The following is a 23,357-nucleotide window of genomic DNA, read 5'->3' as shown; positions in this document are numbered from 1 at the left end:
AGCAAAACAAACATGGCTGCGCCAGTTTTTGCTGTACCCTCTATTTCTTTATGAAAAATGAGTGAAAGAACGGTATTTGTGTCTTTGTGGCTGGGATAAATGTCTGCCTGTTCCTTCTGAGTGGTTTTGGTAAGAGTTTGTTTTATCAGTTAACTTCACTAGTTGTGAAACAAATGAAGAATGTTATACAGTTCTGCTGTTGCTGCTACTGCTGCTGTGATTGGCTGAAAGCTCAACATGGGACGCATACGCCTCTTGGTGATTTACCCAATCAGCTCGAAGAATTCAACTTAAATTCCCTCCCTTTTGTGAATACTTTTTACCAGTCTTACTTGATACTGTGCAGAGTTCAAATTGAACTAAACGTATAAATCTGGCTTTTGTATGTAAAACTATGTTGATACACTGCTAAATTAATGTCCGGTGTATCCTACATAGCCTTGGGATTTATTGCGAGTCTAAGCAAGCCTCTCTGTGTTCAGAGGAAAAGTTTACTTGGTTCTGAACAGTGGTGAATATTGTATATTATATGAATAGTTCCATCGAAAATTAATGAAAATATTTTTTTAAATTTTAATGAGTCAGATACGTGGTGTGCTTTGGTAGCACAGTGATTAGTGCCCACGTCCCATATTTGGAGGCCTTTGTCCTCGACGTGGCCGACCCAGGTTCGAATCCAACCCGTGGTCCTTTACGGCATTTCCTCTCTCATACCCCCTTTCCTGTGAGCCTGCTGTCCATAAAAAGGAGCTACTAGTGCAGTTAAAAAAAAATTATTTATTGAGTAAAGTAATACACCGTACCGGTCCTTAGAAACAGGCAAAACAAAGGCTGTATTTGTTGCCCTTTTTGCCCGATTCTCCAGTCGTAAGTGAATTTTTCGACAGGTCCGACTTTGAGCTTGATCGTGTGTCGTGCATCATATAGTGTAAAGGGGGTGATGAGGGACGATCGGCCTCTCGCATCCACCTCCAGATAAGGAATCGTAAGGTCAGGAGAAAATTAAACATGTTTGAAATTTAGTCGAGATATTCTGGGGCAAATTGCACAGTGCACTGCACAAACAAGGATTCTTTTTCTTCCTCTCAGATGAAAGCACAGAAACATGGCAGGGGTTCGAGTGAAATGGAGTTCTTTTCTGTAAAATTGACAGACTGTAATAGCCATGTTTGCTCTGCCATTTCTTTGTCCAAATACATCTTCGGCAACACGTTTCACTCTTGTGAGCTTTATATTTAAGGAGGCATCGACACTTCCGTCTTTTTCTTCTTCTACTCGTTTGGCTTCTGGATAGACGGGTCTGAGTAGCGGCATCTCACTGCAGAGCTGAGTCCGACGTGGTTTTTAGACGTACAGTGTGAGCAGGTAGATTGCATCAGAGTGTCGGGCCGCACAGTGTGAGAACATGCGTCGTGAGCTGCTACAGTTTTAGGTGTAACTGCGTACAGTGATTGAAAATATCGCACATTGTATGCCCAGCTTAATGAGGAGTCTTCCAATCCAAAGGCTTTGCGCTATGACTTAATCAGCCGAAGAATCTGGCCTTCGGAAGACGCCGCCGCTGGATTGGAACTCAGCTATAGTTTCTGTTCTAGCATGCCTTTCTTCTTTTGTGAATCAAAGTGAGACTCCACTTAGGAATTAAAAGCGGTGCCTTCTAATGGATGGCGGTAACATTACAACACAAAGCGGATGTTATTAATCAGATGAAACAAATTTTATCTAATAAATCAATAAACTACAAATAATCATAAGTCAATTTTTGTTTTAACATTCGTTCACATACTGAAATGATGCAGTTTTCACAGCTGAAAAACATTGAAAAATACAACTGAGGGTGTCGTCTCCATCTTCCAGATGGAGCATTAAATCAACAAACAAAACTGAAAAAAAGGAATGCACAACGCTGCACATTTATTTATCATTTAGGTCCTTTGCAATCTCACGACTCCTTACTTGCTTGTGCATAAAACACAAGTCCATCAAACCGGCAAAACACATGATAGCAATACAGAAACATTGAAACTGATGATAAATGTGAACGGACATGTTGTGCAAATGTTACAAACAGCGACATGGAAAGCAGAACCACCAGACCGCTCACAGTGTCATGCCTTTAAGCTGATAAGGTTATTTTTTTCTATGCATCTATTTTTATCTTTCTATTTCTGTTTCTATGATATTTCTATTAAAGCTTTTTCTCAGTAATATGCTATATGGATCCTGTATATTTCCTTTCATTTTTTTTTATCGTAGAATGTTTTTGATAAAAAGACATTTGACTAAATTTACTGTTAATATTTTCTGTAGAAAGAGCCACATACATTGTGCATAAAACAAGACAAATTTGTTGATTCAGTGTAATGTGACAGAGATGCCCCTAAAGGCATCACCCCACCCCCTCACTCTCCTCCCGCTCGTCATCCTCTCATCGCCTGTACTGATGTGGTCACACACTGTCTCACACACACACACACACACACTCAGCAGATGCTTCAGCACCATTTTCTCTCCGCTTCCCCGTGAGGACTGAACACATTTGAATTGTTGAACTTTCTCTTTTCTGTTAGGAGTGTTTTAATTCACGTTTGGGCTTCATCCTGTTTCTGCTGCATGCCATCTCCTCGTGGAAGTGTCCCGTTGTATGAGCCATGTCATTAATATTTATGCTTCACCTTTAAATTATGAGTGTGCCATCAACCTGAAGAGGCTTTCTGAAGCCAGACCAAGGCTGTTCGACTCGAACCTTTGGAGTGCGTTTGGCAAAGCTTGTGGTCTGCTGATTGTAATGGTGACAGGCAGCACAATACTGGAAAATATTAGACATGCTGTGGCGACGCAGTAACACAGCCTTTGTGGCCATTTATGGCTATCCATGTCTAAGGTTTTTTTTCCTTTATCATGAGCTGCGACAGACAATAAATCTGAATTCTTAACAACCATTCCACACCTTTGAACTGCTGCAGCGTCTATTGGGTAGAAATGTTTAATGTTAACTAAAACACTATGTTGTCATAAAAGTGTCAGCCCCCTGACAAGTCATAGAAGATGCTACTAGTGCTCAATAAAAAAAGAAAATGAATATCTTTATGTAAGCATGTTGGAAAGAATAAGAGTAAGCCACGTTTTTTCTCTTTAAACCACCTGGACTACAACTGAACCACAGATTAGAGATTGGAGATTAGAAAGCTTGCTCTTTGTCTAAAGATTCATTACAGTACACTCAACCTTCCAGATGAAGATTACTTGTTATGTAATGTAATTCCAGCTAGAAATCTAATCAACCTGATAGTTTATATAGTGTGCCCTGAAATGAGTCTTTATTCCCCTGAAACTTTTCATATTTTGTCACATTAAAAAGACAAAAGAGGATCATTACGAATGGGAGGGAAGCAACAGGATTTTGGTTTATAGTCAGAGCCCTTTACTCTGATGCCTTTTAATAAACCACAAGGGAAATTGGACCGTGATTTGTAGAAAGAGGTTAAAATGGTCAGTTTAATGAGGGCGAACAGCATCAGAAGGATCATGGATCGCTGCCGACAGGTCAGAGAGTTTGTTCTGAAGACGTTATAAAACAAGGTTTGGTTATATTTCAGATTTTTAATCATCTAATAAACCTTTTTTCATTCCATGTCTGAAAAGTACTACAATCGTATGACTTTTGTATGACCTCATAGGAGAGAACTGCAAACTTCTCAGGATTTGGTCTCCACCTTTGGAGCTTTAAGGCTTTTGTTGAATTCTCTAGAACCTGCAAAAAAACAAAACAACTCAACAGCTTTTTAGGGATAACATTGTAGAGGAACTCCACAAAGTTAAAGTGAAGCTTAAGGTTAGATTTTCACCCATACAGTTTCTTGTAAAGCCAGTGCCAGTACAGATTAGTATTTCATTCTGTTATACCTATATCATATTTTATTTTGGTCTTTTTGCAAACCAAGCCCTCTTGTTTTACTGTTACATGTTGGAGGCAATGGGCCTCATGCAACAGCATTTTTGTTCTTAACATAAGCAAATTATTTGTAAATAATCCTCTCAAATGTGATGCACTTCACCTGTGCATAAGTGAGCACGTGTTCACATATAAATCTGCATATTTCAGCCCTGATTATCCCATATAGGGCTACAAATTCCCACCCTTCTGTGAACGAACTTTCAGTTATGTACATTTTGAACTGGTGTCTCAAAAAAAGGTCTTTATTGTTATGTAATGAAACTAGATTCTTGATTCTTCTACTTTACTATCATGTATCATGGCAATAGGCTAATTAAAATCCCCATGAGTTTTATTGAGAAAATCTTAAACAACCATGAGCATCCTGAGCTTTTTGCAGGGCAGTGCAAAGCCAAAATAATGTACGCAGGTTAAGGTCTGTCTGGGGATTTAAAATTCATCCTGACAAAGATTGTCACTCTTCAGTTTCACGGAAAACATAGAGCTTCACTCATACTATTTTTCTGTCTTTAAGTTATTTGGGACAAGTATTAAATGAGTTTACCATAAAATGTGTATTTCTACTTAAAAGATGTCAATTATTGGCCAGTCAATGTATTAAAGTCTGAGATCCACGTGTTTTTCATAAGATTTGTAGCCTAATTTCTGGCTGTACATATAGAACTTTCAGATGAACTGAAGGCCTTATCATTATTTATTACTTTACCATCTACCTGTGAGGCTGTAAATGTGTCCACTAGAGTTAACGGCTCTGTATATTAAGGGTCTGAAATAGCTCTGTTCCCTTGTATTCAGGCCTCCTCTTTTGTTGGAAACTCGGTGTCCTGGTTGGTCTGTAAAATATCCAGTAGGTTAAACAGATAGTAAATTTTTTTAACACACTGCTGGATCACTGGGTAAATTACTAAATATGGTCTCTTACTGTACAGATTGTAAAGCTTAAACATAGTAAGGCTGAATCAGTCATTAAACTTTAAATGACACGCTTTCTGTTGACTGTTCTGAAATCATGCATGACCTTAATAGTTTTAAACGTTTTTCTTTAGATATCACAGCAAAAGGGGCCTAATTTATCTCACCCTTCCTAATACAAAATAAAACTAAATTAACGATGATTATGCGAGGAAAGGCTTATCGAGTTAAGATATGACCAATATCACAATTTTCCTCTCGAATATTTAAATTGCTGACTGGGTGTTCATTTGATCTAAACAGGAGGAGGGGAAAATACCATATTGACCCATTACTGTGACAGTGAGAAAAAGGGTCATGCACATGTGTGGTGCAGTCTTAAAAAAAGATGTTACAACAGGTTTGACTTTACAACAGAAACCAAAAATAAACCATGATTTCCTTTAGTGCTGCTACTAACAATCAGGATGTTAAACATTTTTGTTCGGAGAGGCACCATGAAAATATCCATCCATCCATTTTCTGATCCATTTCCAAGTGGGGTCACGAGGGGTGCTGGTGCCTATCTCCAGCTATCAACAGGAGAGAGGCGGGGTACACCCTGGACAGGTCGCCAGTCCATCGCAGGGCAAAATAGAGACAAACAACCATTTACACACACACTCAAGCCTAAGAAGAATTTAGAGAACCCAATTAACCCAACAGTCATGTTTTTGGACTGTGGGAAGAAGCCGGACAACTCAGCAAGAACCAACGCATGCTCAGGGAGAACATGCAAACTCTAAGCAGAAAAACCTTGGGCCGGGAATCGAACCCAGAACCTTTTTGCTGCAAGGTAGCAGTGCTACCCACTGCACTACTGAGCAGCCCCAATGAAAATGTAACAGATAAATGAGCTGTTACTAGTAGTGTATTGGCCATTTCTGATATTATCTCCTGAAGATTTGTCATCAAATGTTGGATCAAAGCCATCGTTTGTGGAGTGCTGATTTAAATTTGATAGGTTGTGCAGCTTTATTCACTAGAGACTTTCTCGCTGAAGAGTGTGAATTTTAGCAGGTAGCGGTGGACAAACCCTCCCTGGTTTCCCTTTATCTTGCACAGTTAACCAGGTGTTTGTGGTGCGTTTGCAGTTCTAAAAGACCTACAGCTGTAACTGAACTGAAACGTGTTTCCTCAGAGTAGGGATGCACTTACTATTGGCATCTTCACTATGAAGTTGGCTTTTTTGTTTCAGGAGGGGAAGGGCAGGTTATCGGTCTAGTAGTTTTTTGTTTGGTCACGTACTGTATGACCAAACAGTGATTGGGATGCAGATCAGGATTGTGGGTTTTAAACTGAAATGGTGAAGCAATGTCAGTACTGTGGTTTGTCTTTCATGATATCCTAAGGGGAGGGAAAATATATGATTTGGTAAATCTCGGTTATAGGCATAACGGTAATCGATATCAGCCCATATTTCCAGTTAGTGCATCCCTACTTCAGAGTATTAACAACAAAGTGCTTTTCATATTTTAATACAAAAAAAATTATTAAAATTGTCGATTGTTTTTTATTTCGATCGATGTAACAAATGAGTTTAAAAAAAATCAACTAGTCTAACTACGAGTTAATTTTTAATTTGTTTTTTACTCCGTTTTTTTGTGGTTTTGTTTTGCTTTATGTGTCTTTTATGAACTTTTATGTTTGGCTTATTTAAATTTTGCAGCTTCCTGTTTGTTAATGATTCTCAGGAAAATTAAACAAAATCAAGTAATAATAATAACCTTTAAACTGTACTTAACCGTGATATTTTGGTTAAAGAAAAAAACTGTGAAATGAAATGATTGATCGAAAAAAGGTAATCTTACTAAATTCACATTTCTGAATAAATAAACATTTGGAATACAGGAAAAAAAAACCTTAAAAGTATAGTGGAGGATTTTTGCAAATCTTTGAAAAGACCGGCCATCTCCACTGTACCCGCATCTGAGAGGGAACGCCTGCTAAAGAGCATGTGAGAGCATGCATGAGCCCATTTCTCCTTGAGAATGCTCTGATTAAAATATGCTGTTTGCATCGCTCATACAAGCTTACTTTCCCAAAAAAAATTAGCAATTTTTCCACTATGTCAGACTCACCACCGGTAAGTGAAAATGGGGACGAGCACATATGTTGGCCTTACGTAAACTTATCACCAGAATGATTGACAGTTACCTTTAATTGTGCTTTGTAAATAAGTTGCAAATGGCAAAACATGCAAAAAATATATACATGTGTACTCATTTATATAGTTTCATCTTTAATGGATAAAAATATATATGTTATGTTCAAAAAACGTTTATGGTTTATATTAGTAGAGTTCTGTCTTAAGTAGGTTATTCTTTCAGTAAAGGGCATGTTTTAGAGTTTCTAGGTCATGATGCGATTTCGATTACCAGATTAGTTGACAATAATTTAACAGGTTGTAAATTCTAACTGGAATGTTCCAGAGAGTCGGAATTACAAGTTAGAAAGTCAATGCAACAGTTTGGTACCTGACTTCATGATACAAGATGGATGCTTGAACCAACAGTGGATATTTAGTCCTGATTTAACATTGCTGGGCAGTTCATTATGATTTATCCAGCATGCATTCAGTCATTCAGGGGCTAATTCTAAGAGTTTAGAGGACGACAGGATTCAGTGTGTGTATTTGCAAAGAATACTGCATAGAACAGTGTTCAAGTGATTGTTATGGCTGTAACAATGGCTGTATGGCCATGGACAACTCAAGGGTCTTCAACTGGAAAGCTAAAACACATTTACTGTATCTCAGAGATTATGTCACCCCAACTCAGGCTTAGGGTGGCCCTGGCATTTTTCCATCTACACCGGCCCACTGATGAATAAAAGGTGTAACCAATGGTTAACCTCAACATGTCTAAAAGTTTGGTGCAAAGATCTGCAGAGCTGCAGCATTACCGAGCAAAGAGAAGAGCTTAAAAAAAAAAAAACTATACTGAAACACAAATGTCACTTAAAGTGATGTTTACAGGCTCAGGTTTCAAATGTAACCATCCCTACCAGCATTATACATCTCCCAGCTTTAGAGATTTACTACAGTGGAATCTAGCCTGTCCTTATGCAGGCAGTAAACCTGTTAAAGAAAGTCAGGTCAGTGCACACTGACAACATCTAACACCACTTCCATTTAAAGGGGGCGAACTACTGTTTAGGTTCAAGTTAACTGTATTATCCCAAGGGGAGATGGACCTAGAATAGACCCGGGTAATCGCAGCAGGGATAAAGGACTTTTTTTGGTCTTTCTTTGTCTGTTGTATCTTTGCTCCACTGGTTAAAGAAGGAATTTTAGCCACAGAATATAACTGGAATAAAAGGACATCCAAATCAGTAAAAAATACGACCGGCAATTCGCAAACCTTGCAAATAATATGTAGGCTTATTTTGATAGAAAGTGATCTGAAATAAAACACATGTGAGAAAAGAGTCAATCAAACAAAAACAAACCTCTTCATAAAAACACAACTGAAATTCAAAATACAAAGCTTACTTGTACCCTGATATGGTTTCTGAACCAGTCTACTTACGAATCAAAACTTGATATGATTGCAGTCATTAGTGTGTAGCACAAATAAAAGAGGGGAGAAGATACAGCCCTGGGGAGAGCCATTAGAAAGAAAGAGTGGTTCAGATAAATACTAATCTATGGTATCGATACTTAATAGTAGTGTATTGTTAATCTGTTATTTTCACATTAAAAGAATATTACTTCAAACAACATTACGATATTGTCAAATTATATTTATACACTTACTGAAAAAGATAAATCTGTTGAGATTGAAAAAGGCGAGTTTTTTTTATGTTAAACATTTTTTATGCCTTTATTTATTTGGCATTTCATTGATCTTCCCTTTGGGATTAATCAAGTATTATTAAATTGTCCTTAGGTGTGAGTGTTTAAATGAATGGTTGCTTGTCCTGTTTGTCTCTGTTGCACTGGGATAGACTGGGCGAGAGGCAGGGTACACCCCTCCATGATTTCTAAGTAGAGTGTTCAAATACTTTTTTTCCCTCACTGTATTTATTTGGCATTTTTTAATTAATATTCCCTTTTGGATTAATAAAGTATTATTGAATTGAACTGAATGGTATTGACAATGGTATCGACCATCAAATAATAATTTGGGATTCGAGCTGTGTTTGACATTTTCATGACAACCCTGCACAACCCGCCCCTGTTCCACAGACCCCCTAAGAGGTTTAGCCTCACAGGAAGTGACGTATTTTGCTGTGTTATCCAGACAGGGCTCCACTTTCTCGCTGGTTACCTCAATAGACAGAGGCTCAAACCTCAACAGGGATCTCTGACATTTAATGCAGTTTAAGGGCTACATTTATGGAGTTTGACAAGGCATATTTAAACAATAATTTTATGATAATACCGTGGAGATTTTGCCTCCCTAATATTCAATGAGAAAACGCAACTGGCTCTGCATAAAATTAATATATACATGGATTAATACATAACTAAATAGGTTCAGTTTTTATTCATATCTAATTATACATGAGACCTCTAGATGATTGTTTGTCATCTTTAATGTTACTATATAGATATTAAAAAATGCTTACTGTGTCTTTGTATCATGCTTTTAATAAACTAACACTTGAAATTCATGAGAACTTTCCACCTGAGAATATATCTGCACTGCGGTGAATTATGTCCACTCTGGAACCACAAATCACCTTGCAGGGTTGACCAATGAGTGGCTGAAGGGTGACCCTGGCCATCCTTTTAGCTACACCCCCAGTTTATCCTGCACCATGTCCAACAACATCTCTTTTAATGACTTCTCAAAAAACGAGATGTCACTGGTTGGAGATCAAAATCATTGGCTTAAAAACACTCCATTTTTAGATGTGTCTTTACATGGATTAGGGACCTTCTGCAAAAACAATCTGTAGGTGAAGAAGCATAGTTTAGGTCCATGTTAGATGAGATACGCAATAGCAGGAGAATTTAACAGATTTTGACATTTGTATGTAGAAACCTGCCTTCTGCAACAGTCTGCAGATCCTTTTTTTGAACAGCATACAAAAAAAATCCTTTCCATTTAAGCAGCTCCAACTTATTGTTTTTTATTAGGGCTGTAAAGAGTAAATTTAATATAATAGTTTAGGTTCAGCATGGGCTCCAGCAAAGCAGATTTATAGGGTTTCTGGCTTATTTTACTGCATCACACTAAAAAATATATTCAGTAGTGTTTTATTAATGTGGGGAAATAAAAGCAGGAGTTATTTGCACTCTGCACTGTTATATTACGATGTTCTGTGATGTTGCTTTTTCCACACCTACAGTCTTTATTCAGCTTTTGAAAACAAGATCAGGGTTATTTCCATACAAACTCTACAAGCCTGATTTTATCTCCGGTTGTTCAGGGACCTCTCTCCTATATTTACATTCTGGAGCCTGATCTCTCTCCACACCAACAATCACTGTAAAGGGTTGAACTTAAAAGTCAAAGGTGAAGGTCAAAGAGAAGAATGTATATGAAAAAAATGTTTAACTTGTTTTTAGAATAGAATACAATAGAATAGAAAATCCCTTTGGGGAAATTGTGGAGTTACATCAGCATCAGAAAGTGTATAAAAATAACAGAAAAGGTGAAAGAGTTAAGAAAATAAATAAGTACTGTACTGTACAGTGCTTTTAAAATATATAAATGCTCTGTCTCTGGAGAGTAAATAATCAATAAACAGCTGTGGACATTTTTAGAGTAATGGATATGTGAGAAAAACAGCAACACCAGAGATGTCCAAAATGTTATTTAACAAACCAAGAAAGAAACTGCAAAGATAAGATCTTGATACAATACAATCAAGTTTGTGCTTCAGAGGTACAAAATCAAGATCATTTATTTATAGTAGGTTCTCTCTATTGTTCTATTGCTGATTTTTATTTGCTAATAAGGAGAAAAAAGCTAGGCATTGGTGGTTAAGTCATTTACATCACAAGATGAAAACCACCGTAGTTAAACTGATCCCTGAGGCAAAAACTCTGTTTAGCCTCACTGGCACAATCAAACTACCAGCCTTGGTTATGAAAGGAAATGTAATAAGAAAAACTCATCAAGATATTTCCCTTGAAGCCTTTGCTTTGCTTTAATGATGCCTGAATCTAATAATCTTTTAGCATAAAGGAAAATCTGATTGAACATTCCCAGTGGGACATCTTTAAATAGCTTTCTCGCTAAGCCAGTTACTCGGAAAGCCGACGGTTTACTGTATTTGGAGCCAGAACATTTGTTTTTTACAAACATATGGAATAAGTCATCCACTGTCGCTCCCAAAGTGTCCGTTCATCTCCTCAGTGAGTTCAGATGGTTGGAAAAATGAGCAAACTAAATAAATATGACAGTCTCTGCTTGCCTTCATCAGTTTTATCAGATAAGATGCTTTTCTAGGTGACTTTTCCCAGTTAATAGTGTGAAAATTCTGCTGAGCCTTCTGCGGCAGAAACCTATTTGAATTTCATACGAGTCGAGCTCCTCTTGATGCCTCAACATGAAAGCCCTCAGGTCTCATCTCGGCTGCAACCACTGGCCTGGTGAAATGGGCTCATTGAGCTGCGAGGTACAAAGAGACACTACAGTGCCTGGCAATCCCAAAATGCATCAGCCTCAGACACATAGAAAAGCTGCTTCATATTAATACAGCCCTGTGTGGTTGAGAGGATGATAAATATCACTCTATCATGATGACCCTGGTTTGAAGGATCTCTCTGGATGGTGAATCAGGATGTCTGTGAGCTTTATAACACAATTAGGATAGTGAGGTAGGTCTAAATGAGGGGTAGTTTCTTAGATTTCATGTCCCAAAAGCTTTTAGTAACTAAAATACACATGGAAATAAACTACTGATGTGAACTAAAGTTGTTTCTGTTCATGTTATTGTTTAAATGTGGTTACTGATGCCCCTTATGTCCACAAACACTCATCCGAATATCTACTTGTATTATTTAAATTATTTAAACTGTTTTTTAATGGCATCTATAAATGTGCTGTTAAAAGCAATATCTCCAAGCTAAAAAATGCATATGTATTTGCTCTAAAATGACCCCTGCTGTTCTTTCACAGAGACAAAGTCCTCTGGGCTTCAGCCAGGCGTGAACGGTGAGCTGCTGCGATGGACACGCAGGTTGATGCAGGAGAAGTTAGACAACCAGAGCTTGGATGAGCCCCGAGCAGGTGAGTCACTCTTCTTCACCCGGCTAGATGTCAGAAACCAGCAGACCGAATCCTGCATCGTCTCACCGCGCTGTCAGTGGAGACACGGCCATTTGTTAAATCTCTTCTTAATCAGATAAAGACCAAAAAACGGGGGTTTATGCTTTTAAAGGTCAAAAGACTTAAATGATTAAGCAAATATGTGGAGCTCATTAAAAAAAATAAGATGTTCTCCTAAAACCAAATTAGTCTTTCAGCAACAGGCAGAGTTTCCTAACTCACGATCACAACTGTTTGGGTCAGTACTGAACCAATGCTTGTTTATTAATTCAATGGCACTGTGCAGTAGGGTCATTTTCCACAGTTTATTTGATTCTATTTATATTTTACAAATCAAAACAACAAACATTTGTCAGAAAAACTATAGAATTTAGAGGAGATCTACAGTTAAATGAAAAGGTAAAACATCCAATTAAACAATTGGTCCATGTATTGATGTCTGATCTTGTTTTTATTAGCCTATTAAAAAAACAACAGGAATTAGTTGCAGCGAATCAAGATAATGATTTAATTAACAAGCAAAATGTAGTATAAAAGCATTTTTTCTATCTGAGGAAAATGCTAGGATATCCTTCCTCTTTGTAGTAAATTTGAACTCCTCTAGACGTTTATCGTTGCCATTATGAAGTCTGAATTTTGTCCCAAAGTGCAATCAGGTGATAAATACTCATATGAGCAGTTTTATTTAAAACACACGCACAATAACTACTCTCCACGCACATTTGAAACCTTTTATGGTCCAGTTTCATTTACTTGAGTTATTGAAATGTCACAAACATTATTACATGCTCCTTCTCTGCTCTCATGGTTTGCTTTTTATTAATGTTGCACGGATGCCATTTTTTGGCCCTGATACCAACAATACTCGATACCTGGCTGTGCAGTATCGGCCAATACCGATACCATCTGTTTGAAATTGATGTGTATATATATATATATATGAAGAACTGCAAATTACTTGGATGTAAAATAATTTCATCATGGCTTTGTCAGGCTGCTGCCTACCTTTGTGAAGCAGGAAAATCCAGTAGAAGTTTTTATTGCCTACCTGGAATGGGTGACAGTGGTTGAATAAACTTGGAGGTTGAGGCGAATATATAGTCAATACTGCTGTACAGCCTCAACTGCTTAGGAAAGATTTTTGAAGAATATATTCTGTTCTCAAATCTAAACATGTCACACAAGCAGGAATCTATAAATGCCATCAATTGCGACTGGAGCAAGTATATAAAGCTAAAAGTGCCAAAAAGTGGCAAAATGTATATTTCTAAATCTAAAAATATCAATGTTACCCACAATTGATGTATTCAATAAACATATTTATATTTTATCCAAAATAAATAGGTAATTATATAGTTCTTATTTAATTAATCACCTATTAAATACTCAAAGCTGTCAGCTCACCTGATTGCATTAAAAGCCTGTTTAAATTCCTCACACAGCATCTCAGTGACATAAAGATCTGTGTTTGTCTCGGCCCAGGGTTTTCCAGGGTTTCTTTACATACAGCAAGTATTCTATTCTATTCTGTTCTATTCAAAGTTGGTATGAGGTTAATTTCTTGGAATATTCAATGTGGTTTATGGCAAGCTCAGATAATATAGTTTTAGACTCCTCTGTCTGAAGATCATAATTGGACCTTGGATCTACTTTTTGAACATGGCCTTGTGTCATTTTTCATCTAAAGAGGTACCTTTAGTTCTTCACATCACCTTTTTTTTAGTTCTTTCTATCTATGTTGTCATGGTTACCAATGAGAAACACAAAAAAGAGAAGAATCTCACCGAAGCAGAATTTGATGTGTTGGTGAGTGAGGTGCAGAGTCCGAGGTAGCCACAATAATGGTCTGACAAATTAAAGTAAGCGGTGCTCTCAGGTTCATTGGACTGCAGGCATTAGTGGAGTAGCTTAGCACTGTCTGCAAAAAATCTACCTAATCAACCTAATTTTGTAGAATTAATTTGCTTTAGGCAAAGAGTTAGCTAATTTTTGATTATGTTTAACACCTGTGGACTAATTTGTGCTGGTGAGAGGTAGTTGCTAGGAGATCCAGAGTGCTTAACAGCTGTAATTGGACAGGGAGGGTATGGTTCCGGCAGGTTGGTCTCTTCGGTACTAGACATCCTTCAGCACATAGATCCATGAGCTTTGCTCTGCTGTTTTTAAATTGGCTTGAAATCAGTGTGGGACAGAAAATCTTTGTGATCCCTAATAGCCTGTTCTTTCCTAATTTTCTTACTTGCTGAGGAAGAGGATTCAGGTCAACAGATTAAAAACCCTGAACAGAGATTTTTTTCCAGCCATCTTTATTTCCATTTCCACAGCAGAGACAGGGACTGATAACCTGCTGAAGTTAACAGCATGAGGATGAACTAGACGGGTTTTCTACTCTCCTGTATTGTCCAACTCTACCCATATGCAAGATCTTCTATTAGTGCCAATGCATCCATGGAACAGTAATACGCACTAGTGGCACAATAATAATTATATTTTTACCCAAATTAGTGTAATTTTCTCACACTTTGTCACAATATTTGAGTTAAATCTGTTGTACATGAATAAGGAGGAAGGGGGAATGTGAAGGTAAGAAAATGCATGAATATTTAACAGACTTTGAAAATGAAAGGTCTAAAAAGGATCAGGATGCAATACAGCATCCATTCTCCTCCTCACTGGGTCGCCAATTTTACCTTTCTGTATAACAATCATATCCTTGGGTCAAGTTTTGCTGGAGGACTGCACATTTTCTTATTTATTTAGATTTTAAAGGTCATGGTCTATGCGTAGAAAGTGACACACACTAGCTTATGCGTTGTTTCATGCTTATGCCTCTTTTATAAATGAAACTGCTGGTCTTTCGCGATATTCTTAGTGTCAAAATTTTGTTTGGCCTTCGTGTTTTTTTATGTGCAAAAAAATCCTACTATACACCTCTAGTTACGACTGAGCAAGGGCAGACTTTTCTGAGGATAAAGTTATTCACTAGACTTTAGCAAAGATCAGTTTTAGGTTCTTGGGAAATTTATTTTGCTTTCTTTGACAGCCAAACCTTGGTGTGTTGGTAATTAGCTGACTTCAAATTTATTTGAGGCCACTTTAGAGATAGCTATAAGTTACAAGATATAAGTCCTCCTGGCCAGTAGGTGGCATACTTGCCAATTACTGTTCCTACATCTACATTTTGCTAGCCTGTTGCCAGATACATGGGACGTTTATCAATACAAGTGTACTTGTGCGTTCTCATGTGCTTGTGTACTTGTGAAACGTCATCAGCCTCAGCCTAGTACTGTTCCAATTCACAAGAACACAAGTCTGAGAAAAGACAAACTCCCAGGATGTTGTTCTTGCTCCTCCCTCTTTATCGAGCATGAATCAGTGCAGACTTGTCTGTTCTTGAGATTGACAGCTGCCCCAGCATCCACCGCAGCAGCAGCTTCCAGGGGAGCGCTCAGTCCTCAGAGTACTAAGTTAAAAGTTCTTTTATCTGTTGCTGTTGTTCTATAAAAGTATGTTTTAAGATCATTTGAGGTGAGAAAATTAAACTTCTAAGGGTCACAATATGGCCCATTTACTGATTTAATTTGTGATTTTACAAAAAGTTTCCGATGTTGAGAAGACCGCGGCAACCAGCGGACCTCCGAGGGTAAGGGCAGCCAGGTCTAATCCTAGCCTGTTTGCAGCAGCCCTCTCTCAGCATAGCCGTGTGTGAGGTACCAATGACTCTGATGGCGATTTTTTTGTTTTATTTGGAAAAATGTTCATTTGATTTGTGTTTATCTGACGCTTCTGTTCCAATTGACCCATATTTATGCTGCTTGCTCCCGTCCTCCCTGGGTCCATGCTTTCCTGTGTTTTTCTCAAGAACATACTTGATGAGGACACAAGTCTGTACTCACATTCTTGTGAATTGTGAAGCGGCGATGAAATACAGATGGATTAGCTGTGTTTACAGAAAGCTATAAACACAACTGAATTCATTTAAAACTAACTCACTAGCAGGAGAACCTGACAAACATGCAGCAACACACCTGTTACCGGCTGACCTTTGGTTAGCATTAGCAAACATTTAAACTATCTGTCTAGTGACAACCTCCATGTAAAAAGCTGAGTTTTGATGAAAAATTTGTAGCTTTGACCTTTAAATCACCCACTAGCTGCTACAGTCTTCTTCCTGTAGGCTTTAATCAATCTCCTAACAGTTAGAAGCAGACCAAACTAAATGTAAATGGTTTAAGAAGGGCAGACCTCCTCAAAATATTGAGTTATTAAATTTTAATCTTGTGCAACTCATGTAAATATACCTGTTAGTGCTTTTAATTATTTTAAGAAATACATGTGCTGGTGTCCTTTTTTTTAATGGATTTTTTAAACTCCTATTTTACTTAAATCTTACAGCTTTGGTTAAAATGTATATTGTTTCAAGACTTCACAAAATAAAGGTTAAAGCTGACTGCAAGAAAATGAATTATTTTATAATCTATATTTTATTTTAAGAATACAAGTATTTAATAATAATATTTTACTTATATTAACAGTTGAACCTCTTAATCCAGCGATGCAAAGACAAAAGCGTTTGTTTGAAAGTTTTGTCCTTAAGAGGCGCACAGACGAAAAGAAGCGAACATTTCAAGACTGATATTTGTCAAACAGTCAAGAGAGACTTTTTGATTGTACATTTTTCAAGGAGAGGTTTTTTTTTATTCTTTCATATTTGCATATATTTTTACCTATTGAAATATGTTTTTATTAATGCTAATTAAATGTAAATTAAAACACATCTAAAGAGTTTTAGTGTTATTACAACTCCTTTAAAGTATTATATATGTTATAATTTGAATGCCAGTAACACACACATGCAGCCATATAGAATATAAATATCCTTTATTACAAAAAGGAAACTCAGATGTGCCAGGAGAAAAGTGGACAATTTAAAAAGCATATAGTTAGACAAAAAGATAGAGAATTTAAAAGCAAAAAATGAGGAAAAGTAAGTAGTAAAGTTGTCAACAAATTCAAAGCATAAGAAAAATAACTTTTTGTCAGTTTAACTAAAGACTAATAAATCATTGTAATATCAGTAATTTAAAGCTAATTTTCCTGGTTCCTTTTTCTGTTTTATTCCTGATTTAATCTGAAGTAATATTTAAAAAAAAAATCCTTCAACACTTCCATTTATGATGTTGAGATAGAGAGAGGACATCTAAGAGCATAAATCTGGTGAAGGATACCAGAACATTTCTACTTTATTTAAATTGTCCAGACACTTAATGAAAAACAGCCTCCCTCATGTATGAAATGAAGAAAGAGAAGGAAACGTGACAAAGTAACAAAATCTTTGGGGTACAATACGTCTCTAGAAATAACATTTTAGCCCATTTTTCTTTCCAAAAGTACTAAAGTAATTTTAAAGTATAGCCAAAAGCCTTTATTTTATTAGGATACATACTTTAATGATCTCATTCCAATTGAACTAATTGAACTTTAATATATAATTCTCAAACTTAGGTCTGTCCTGATAGCAAATTTTGCTGGATCGAAATTATAGCGATAAACAATAATATTGTCATCCGGTTTGCATCCACACTGCTCCAGCTCGGCTGCTATGGTATTCGGCTATTGAACAAATTCCAACCGTTTCTCTCAATCCACTGTTGCCAACCATCGACTGACCTAAAAATTGCTAGAAGTCGCTAAATGACGCCGTCACATACTTTGCATATTTCGTAATTCTTTGAATCAGCTGTAAGAGAGAGAAAAATCAACATAGGTAAGACAGAAAGTGATTAGAATACTGCAAATCCTTTAAAGATTATTTATAAAATAAATTCTAGTACTCAGTAGTGTCATTTTAACTTGAACTAAAGCTTTATAAATCAATCCTGTTTTATCAAATTCAACATAGTTCAAAGACATTTACTAAATATATTTACATCCTGCTTTATAAATTTGAGGGGATCAGTTGAAGTTTTGCATATGTGTGACTACTTTTCGATGGAGAACCAGGAGAGTCGCTCTCCTCTCGCTCTCTGATGGTGGAACTGGAATACAGCGTCTGCATCTGACTCGCATTCAGTGTTTTTGAGGAGGAAGGGTCTTGCTCACTAACAGCCCAGCTGAAAATGGTAAACTCAGAGCAATTGGTGCTTTTTAAGTTGTCACCAAAGTGTTTAAAAAGACAAGAAATAATCGCTTGATTAGTCACTAGCCGTGTTTTCCAAAAGAGTCCTTAGAAGGATCTGAAAAGATGTGAAATATAGTGACAAAGTCACTAAGGTGGGAATAATGTCCAAATCTCAACAAGCTCTCATGAGCTCTCATCGTTCCCTTTCTATGCTAAGGAAACAATAAGGGGAACGATGAGAGGAGACCACTCCTACGGAGTGAAACCTTTCATCATATAGGTAGAAAGAGAAGAAAAGCAACAAAACATGCAAACATAATTTATAAAAATAATTTCAATTAATGTAATATTGTGATAAATGATGAACTCTTATCACACAATGAAATGGTTCATTGTTTATTGTGACCGACTATTTTCAACCAGTATAAAGATTTGAAACCTATGAACAAAAATAAATAGAAATATTCTGAATTTTCCTTCCACAGGGTAACCCTTTTAACAATGGAGCGTTATTTTTTAAAATCTCCTTCAATCTCCTCCAATGTCTATTCCTGCAAATACACCCAAGACAGGTTTTATTATCTTATTTTCCTGATTCTGACTGTGGAACGGTGCTAAGCTGAGCATCAGAGAGGAATAAGCAGCAGAGGAAAATAAGTGTTGCCCTGTTGTGCAGTTGGCATTGTCTTCTGCATCTAATTCTAATTAACTAAATGGGAAAATAGTGATTCTTTTTTTAAAAAGTCAAAAAGGAGATTCATAACTTCATTGTTAGGTTAGTTGGGTTTCATCATATTAAACAGATCCTAAAGGGAATCAAGTAAGGAATTAATATTTTTTCTTTTAACATTATTTTTCATGATCTAGTGACCTTTATTTTATTATTTTAAAGGTCGGCAGACAGAAAATGGAATTAGAGTAAGGAGGTAGACAAAGCAAAGGTCAAAATACTTGAACTCGATCCTGCAACGGCTTAATCAAGGACCAAAGCCTCCCCCTGACCAAGGGTCTAATGCCGAACTTTTGCACCACCGCCACGTCCCAACAATAATTAAAGTTATGCCCAAAATAATTTATAACACTAGAGGATCTATATTAATGTGGTTTTAATTTAATCAAGATATTGGTGAAACATACCTAACTTAGCATGACCTTGCATTATCATTTCTTCGCCATCAGTCCAGAGTCATTCAGATTAGAACAGGGGTGACTCAAGGATCAGAGGTTTAGAGGTGTCTACAGAGAGCTGTCTGGTCAGGCAAGTTTAATTTCACTGTTTTCTACACACATTTTTTAAACTTGTTCAGGGCGTTTTGATGAGGGACTCGATCGTTCACTAATGCATTGCATCTGAGACGTGTGCCAAAAACCCGACAAGCAAAGCAAAAAATCAGCATTTTTTAGAAGAATATTCAAATCAATTAAAGCTTTTAAATCAACTCATTTCATGGAAACCTTTAAATAAATTTTCATTAAATCAGTTTTCTCTTTTGTTTGTCAAAATTACTTACATGATTTATGTAGAATAATGAATGAAAAACTTTTCTTTGCCAGTTTAAAAACTGCTGCTTGTCTGTTTGTTTTCTTACCTGGTTTTTCCTGAACTTTTACTTTTCAACTTTCTTTTGTTTTGTTTGTTTTTATTGTAAAAAGCGCATACAGTATTAAAAAAACAACTCATATTTTAGGGGTGCTTTGACTCAAATTAGGGTTGCTTCAGCACCCCCAAAAATAGGCTAAAATGCATATGGATTAGAATAAAGTATTTTTTGTCACTGTAACAATTAAATAATCTAACAAAATTTGGGCACAGTTCTCAAGATGAAGCCAATGCCTGGTTTAGTCATGTTGGTTGTGCTGCTTCTTTTACATGTCAGTCGGTTGCAAGTGTTACACAAGCTGACTGAGTTTTCTTTTAGTAAAGGTACATGAGTCTTTCTTCTGCTGCACACACACTCTGTTTGGCACACATTTTAAGACGCGGTATTCAAATTAAATCTTGAAAATATGAACGAGCTGGGGGAATTACTGTCTTAGTCTCTTTTCCAACTGATTCTAAAAGCTGGGTGGTGAATCTTGATAAATGGAGTAGCTCCTTCCTGCTGCAAGTCTTTTTTAGCTTCTAAAATAATTTTTTTCCTCATAGTCTTTCATGTTTTTACATGCCTCCTTCTTCACATCAACTCTGACTAGTTCTCCAAGAACCTCTACCTTACTAATAACAGTAAGAGAGACTGAATATTCAACAAACAGAAATGTTAAAAGAAAACTGTCATTAAAAATAGGCTATGTCTCTGTGACATGCTGTCAGGGTATTTGGCACTTGTCTGTGCAATGTCCTTCTTTGTGTTTTTGTCTTCTTGGACCGGCTGTACTGAAACTGAATTTACCTTCATGGGTTAATAAAGTGGGCTAGACAGTAGCGTGGTGGGTAGCCCTTCTGCCTTGCAGCAAGAGGGTTCTGGGTTTGATTCCCGGGATCTTTCTGCATGGAGTTTGCATGTTCTCCGTGAGCGTGTGTGGGTTCCCTCTGGGTACTCCGGCTTCCTTCCACAGTCCAAAAACATGAAATTTGTTTCTCTAAATTCTCCTTAGGTGGGAATGTGTGCATGGATGGTTGTTTGTGCTGTTGCTATGCGATAAACTGGCGACCTGAGAAGGGTGTGCCTCTCACCCTTTGACAGCTGGAGATTGGCACCAGGACCCCTCGCAAAGGAAAATGGACAGTTGTGGATTAATAAAGTATTGAATTAAATTGAACTTTGTTTCAATAAAGTGGTTGCTAACTGTGATGTAGCTCTCTGTTTTTAGTATTATCCTCTTTTTGCTGTTAGCCACGCCTTTAAATAAGTGGTTCTCGTTGCTTTCAGAGGAATGTTGAAACTTGACTCCATGAAGCGCATCAATACACAAAAACCCTCCCCTCAACTTTATTGCATGTCTTTTTCTATCAAGTCACACGTTTTGCATAATGCCTTCCTCTTTTCTATCATCTTCACCCTCTGAGCACAGAGTGTTACGCTGCCCCACCATGCAGCACAGCTAAATGGACACTATTTAGATGATGACTTAAGGAGTTGAGTTGATCTAATCCAAAAAATATTAATCTACTAAACCATTAATCAACAGTTGATTATTTGTTTACTAGGGGTAGAACGGTTCACAAAATCCACGGTTCGGTTCACGGTTTTGTGGTCACGGTTTTCGGTTTGGTTCGGTATATGTTATAGCATAAACAAAACGTGTTGCACAAAGCTTGACACTGTTGCACTTTTATCCACAACTTTCTTTCCGCCGTCATCGTAGGTCACTCTAAATGCAAAGTGGTCCCATACAGCAGACCTATAAAGTGCTGCTGGCGCGTCTTCCAACTCCTGTTCTTTCCCACTCGCCATACCCACACAATTCTCCACAACAACTGATGTTTTTTCTGCTACACCGGCTACGCTGCTTCGCTTCTTCTTCTTGTTTACTACTGGTGGTTGGCTTTGGTCGCAGTACCGCCACCTTCTGCTCTGGAGTGTAAACGCTTCGCCTATGAGAAAAAGGAGCAGCGCATGAACCGAACGCAACACACGCGAATCGAACCGAGACAGTCGAACCGAACGGTTCTGACGGCTTTCATAAACTGTTCCATCCCTATTGTTTACATCTCTATGCAGAACAAAGAAACTTACTTCCAGCAAGCAATTTCTTTTAAACTAACTGTGTCACTGCAAAGAAGATCTTACTAATGTTTACATTTTAAAAATAAATCGCCTAAAAACTCCATACTGTACACTGCGCCTTGCTCACTACGTTGTCATTGATATCACACCTTGGTACAGATTAGCTATAAAGACTTTACATCATGGTTGACCCAATAGAGAAAAAAAAACAATGTCAGGAGAAGAACAACTTCTAAATTATATTTTCTAGTATTAAATATCTGAACGGACTGCGTGAGCACATGGATTATTGGATTTAGAGATCAACTGTTTTTAGAGTGTTTTGATCACAGTCTGCTTCTCAATATGTGCCGCCAATTTTTGTGGGCAAATTCTTTAATCCAATATTGCTTATTTCCCCCTCTGTTTACGTAATGGAAATGACAAAAAATGTTACACAAGTTTCAAATTAAACAAAAAAAAAAAACGTTTATTTACGAGTCAAAGAAGAAATTAACAATAGAAAGGTAATGGGAATGGCAATTCATTCACTTCAAATTATCTAAATACATGGCTGCTGAATGTGCAAATGAATCCGCAAATCCATATTTGTGTTTGGTACCGATACAGATTCAGGAATAAAAATGCCAACATTGGCCAAAAATATATGTCTTTATGACAGATGTATTGGTCTAACTATAATTGGATGTTAAAAAAAATATAATTTCCAACACATAAAAATAACTGTAAGTCCAATCAGGAAGTTAAATCAAGAAAAATATTATCTTTTGCAATTTTAGGAATAATGTAAGGCAGCTTATAAAACATCTTCATGTTCAATCTATTAATGTTCTTGTGTGAAGTTGGGTTGTAAAACAGAGTTCATCTTGAGCAGTACAGGACTATAGGCCGACTTAAGGGGTTTATTGATTAAAAAAACATGTAGTACAGTCAGAAGACACACTCTTTAAAGGTGATAGACAGTGTAAAATATTCTTCCACTAAAGTTTTTGCAATAAAATGACACCAATAATATACATGTTTCTATTTGTGTTTGACAAAAGGTAAGGGTGTTTGTCCAGAGTTTAAAAGAAGTGTATTACATAGAAAGGTTTGAAAAGAAAAAGAAAGAATCGAGGCAGAAATCTGTGTGTAATTTCTGTATGTCATCTGAAAGATCATAAAGTACTTGTTTGTTACAGTGTCTTGATTGTGAAAATACTCCATGGCACAAAAAACCCCACATAAAAGGAGGCTTGGTTGATTTAAAGTCTGAATTCTTTCTCAGGTAATCTGATTTTTCAGATGCACGGTTACTTTGTTTTTCTCGCAGAGCCCTGGAGCTGTTCATAAAGCTAGGAGGGATTCAAATTGCTCCTCATAAAATCATTACTGAGTCAGGCAACCGTAAGTGACCTATGTTCCTGTGGTTCCCAGGCTTATTATGTACCAGG

The 23,357-nt window shown here is 37.0% G+C and overlaps 1 protein-coding gene across 2 annotated transcripts in view; it reads left to right on the top strand.

Annotated features, from left to right (window-relative positions):
- LOC119786066 (sodium/potassium/calcium exchanger 3-like) overlaps positions 1–23,357 on the top strand; it is a 64,656-nt gene that overhangs the window by 7,813 nt on the left and 33,486 nt on the right. Inside the window, exon 2 of one of the 2 annotated variants that reach the window (XM_038289147.1) lies at positions 11,992–12,096. In XM_038289147.1, the coding sequence (XP_038145075.1) occupies positions 11,992–12,096 (105 nt within the window). Of the gene's footprint in view, positions 1–11,985; positions 12,097–23,357 lie in introns of both variants that reach the window. The other variant, XM_038289146.1, reaches the window with a different exon arrangement.

Source organism: Cyprinodon tularosa, unplaced genomic scaffold (assembly GCF_016077235.1).
Source record: "Cyprinodon tularosa strain WSP-4 unplaced genomic scaffold, ASM1607723v1 ctg263, whole genome shotgun sequence".
Classification (NCBI taxonomy): Eukaryota; Metazoa; Chordata; class Actinopteri; order Cyprinodontiformes; family Cyprinodontidae; genus Cyprinodon; species Cyprinodon tularosa.
This window is presented reverse-complemented; position numbering and strand designations above follow the sequence as displayed.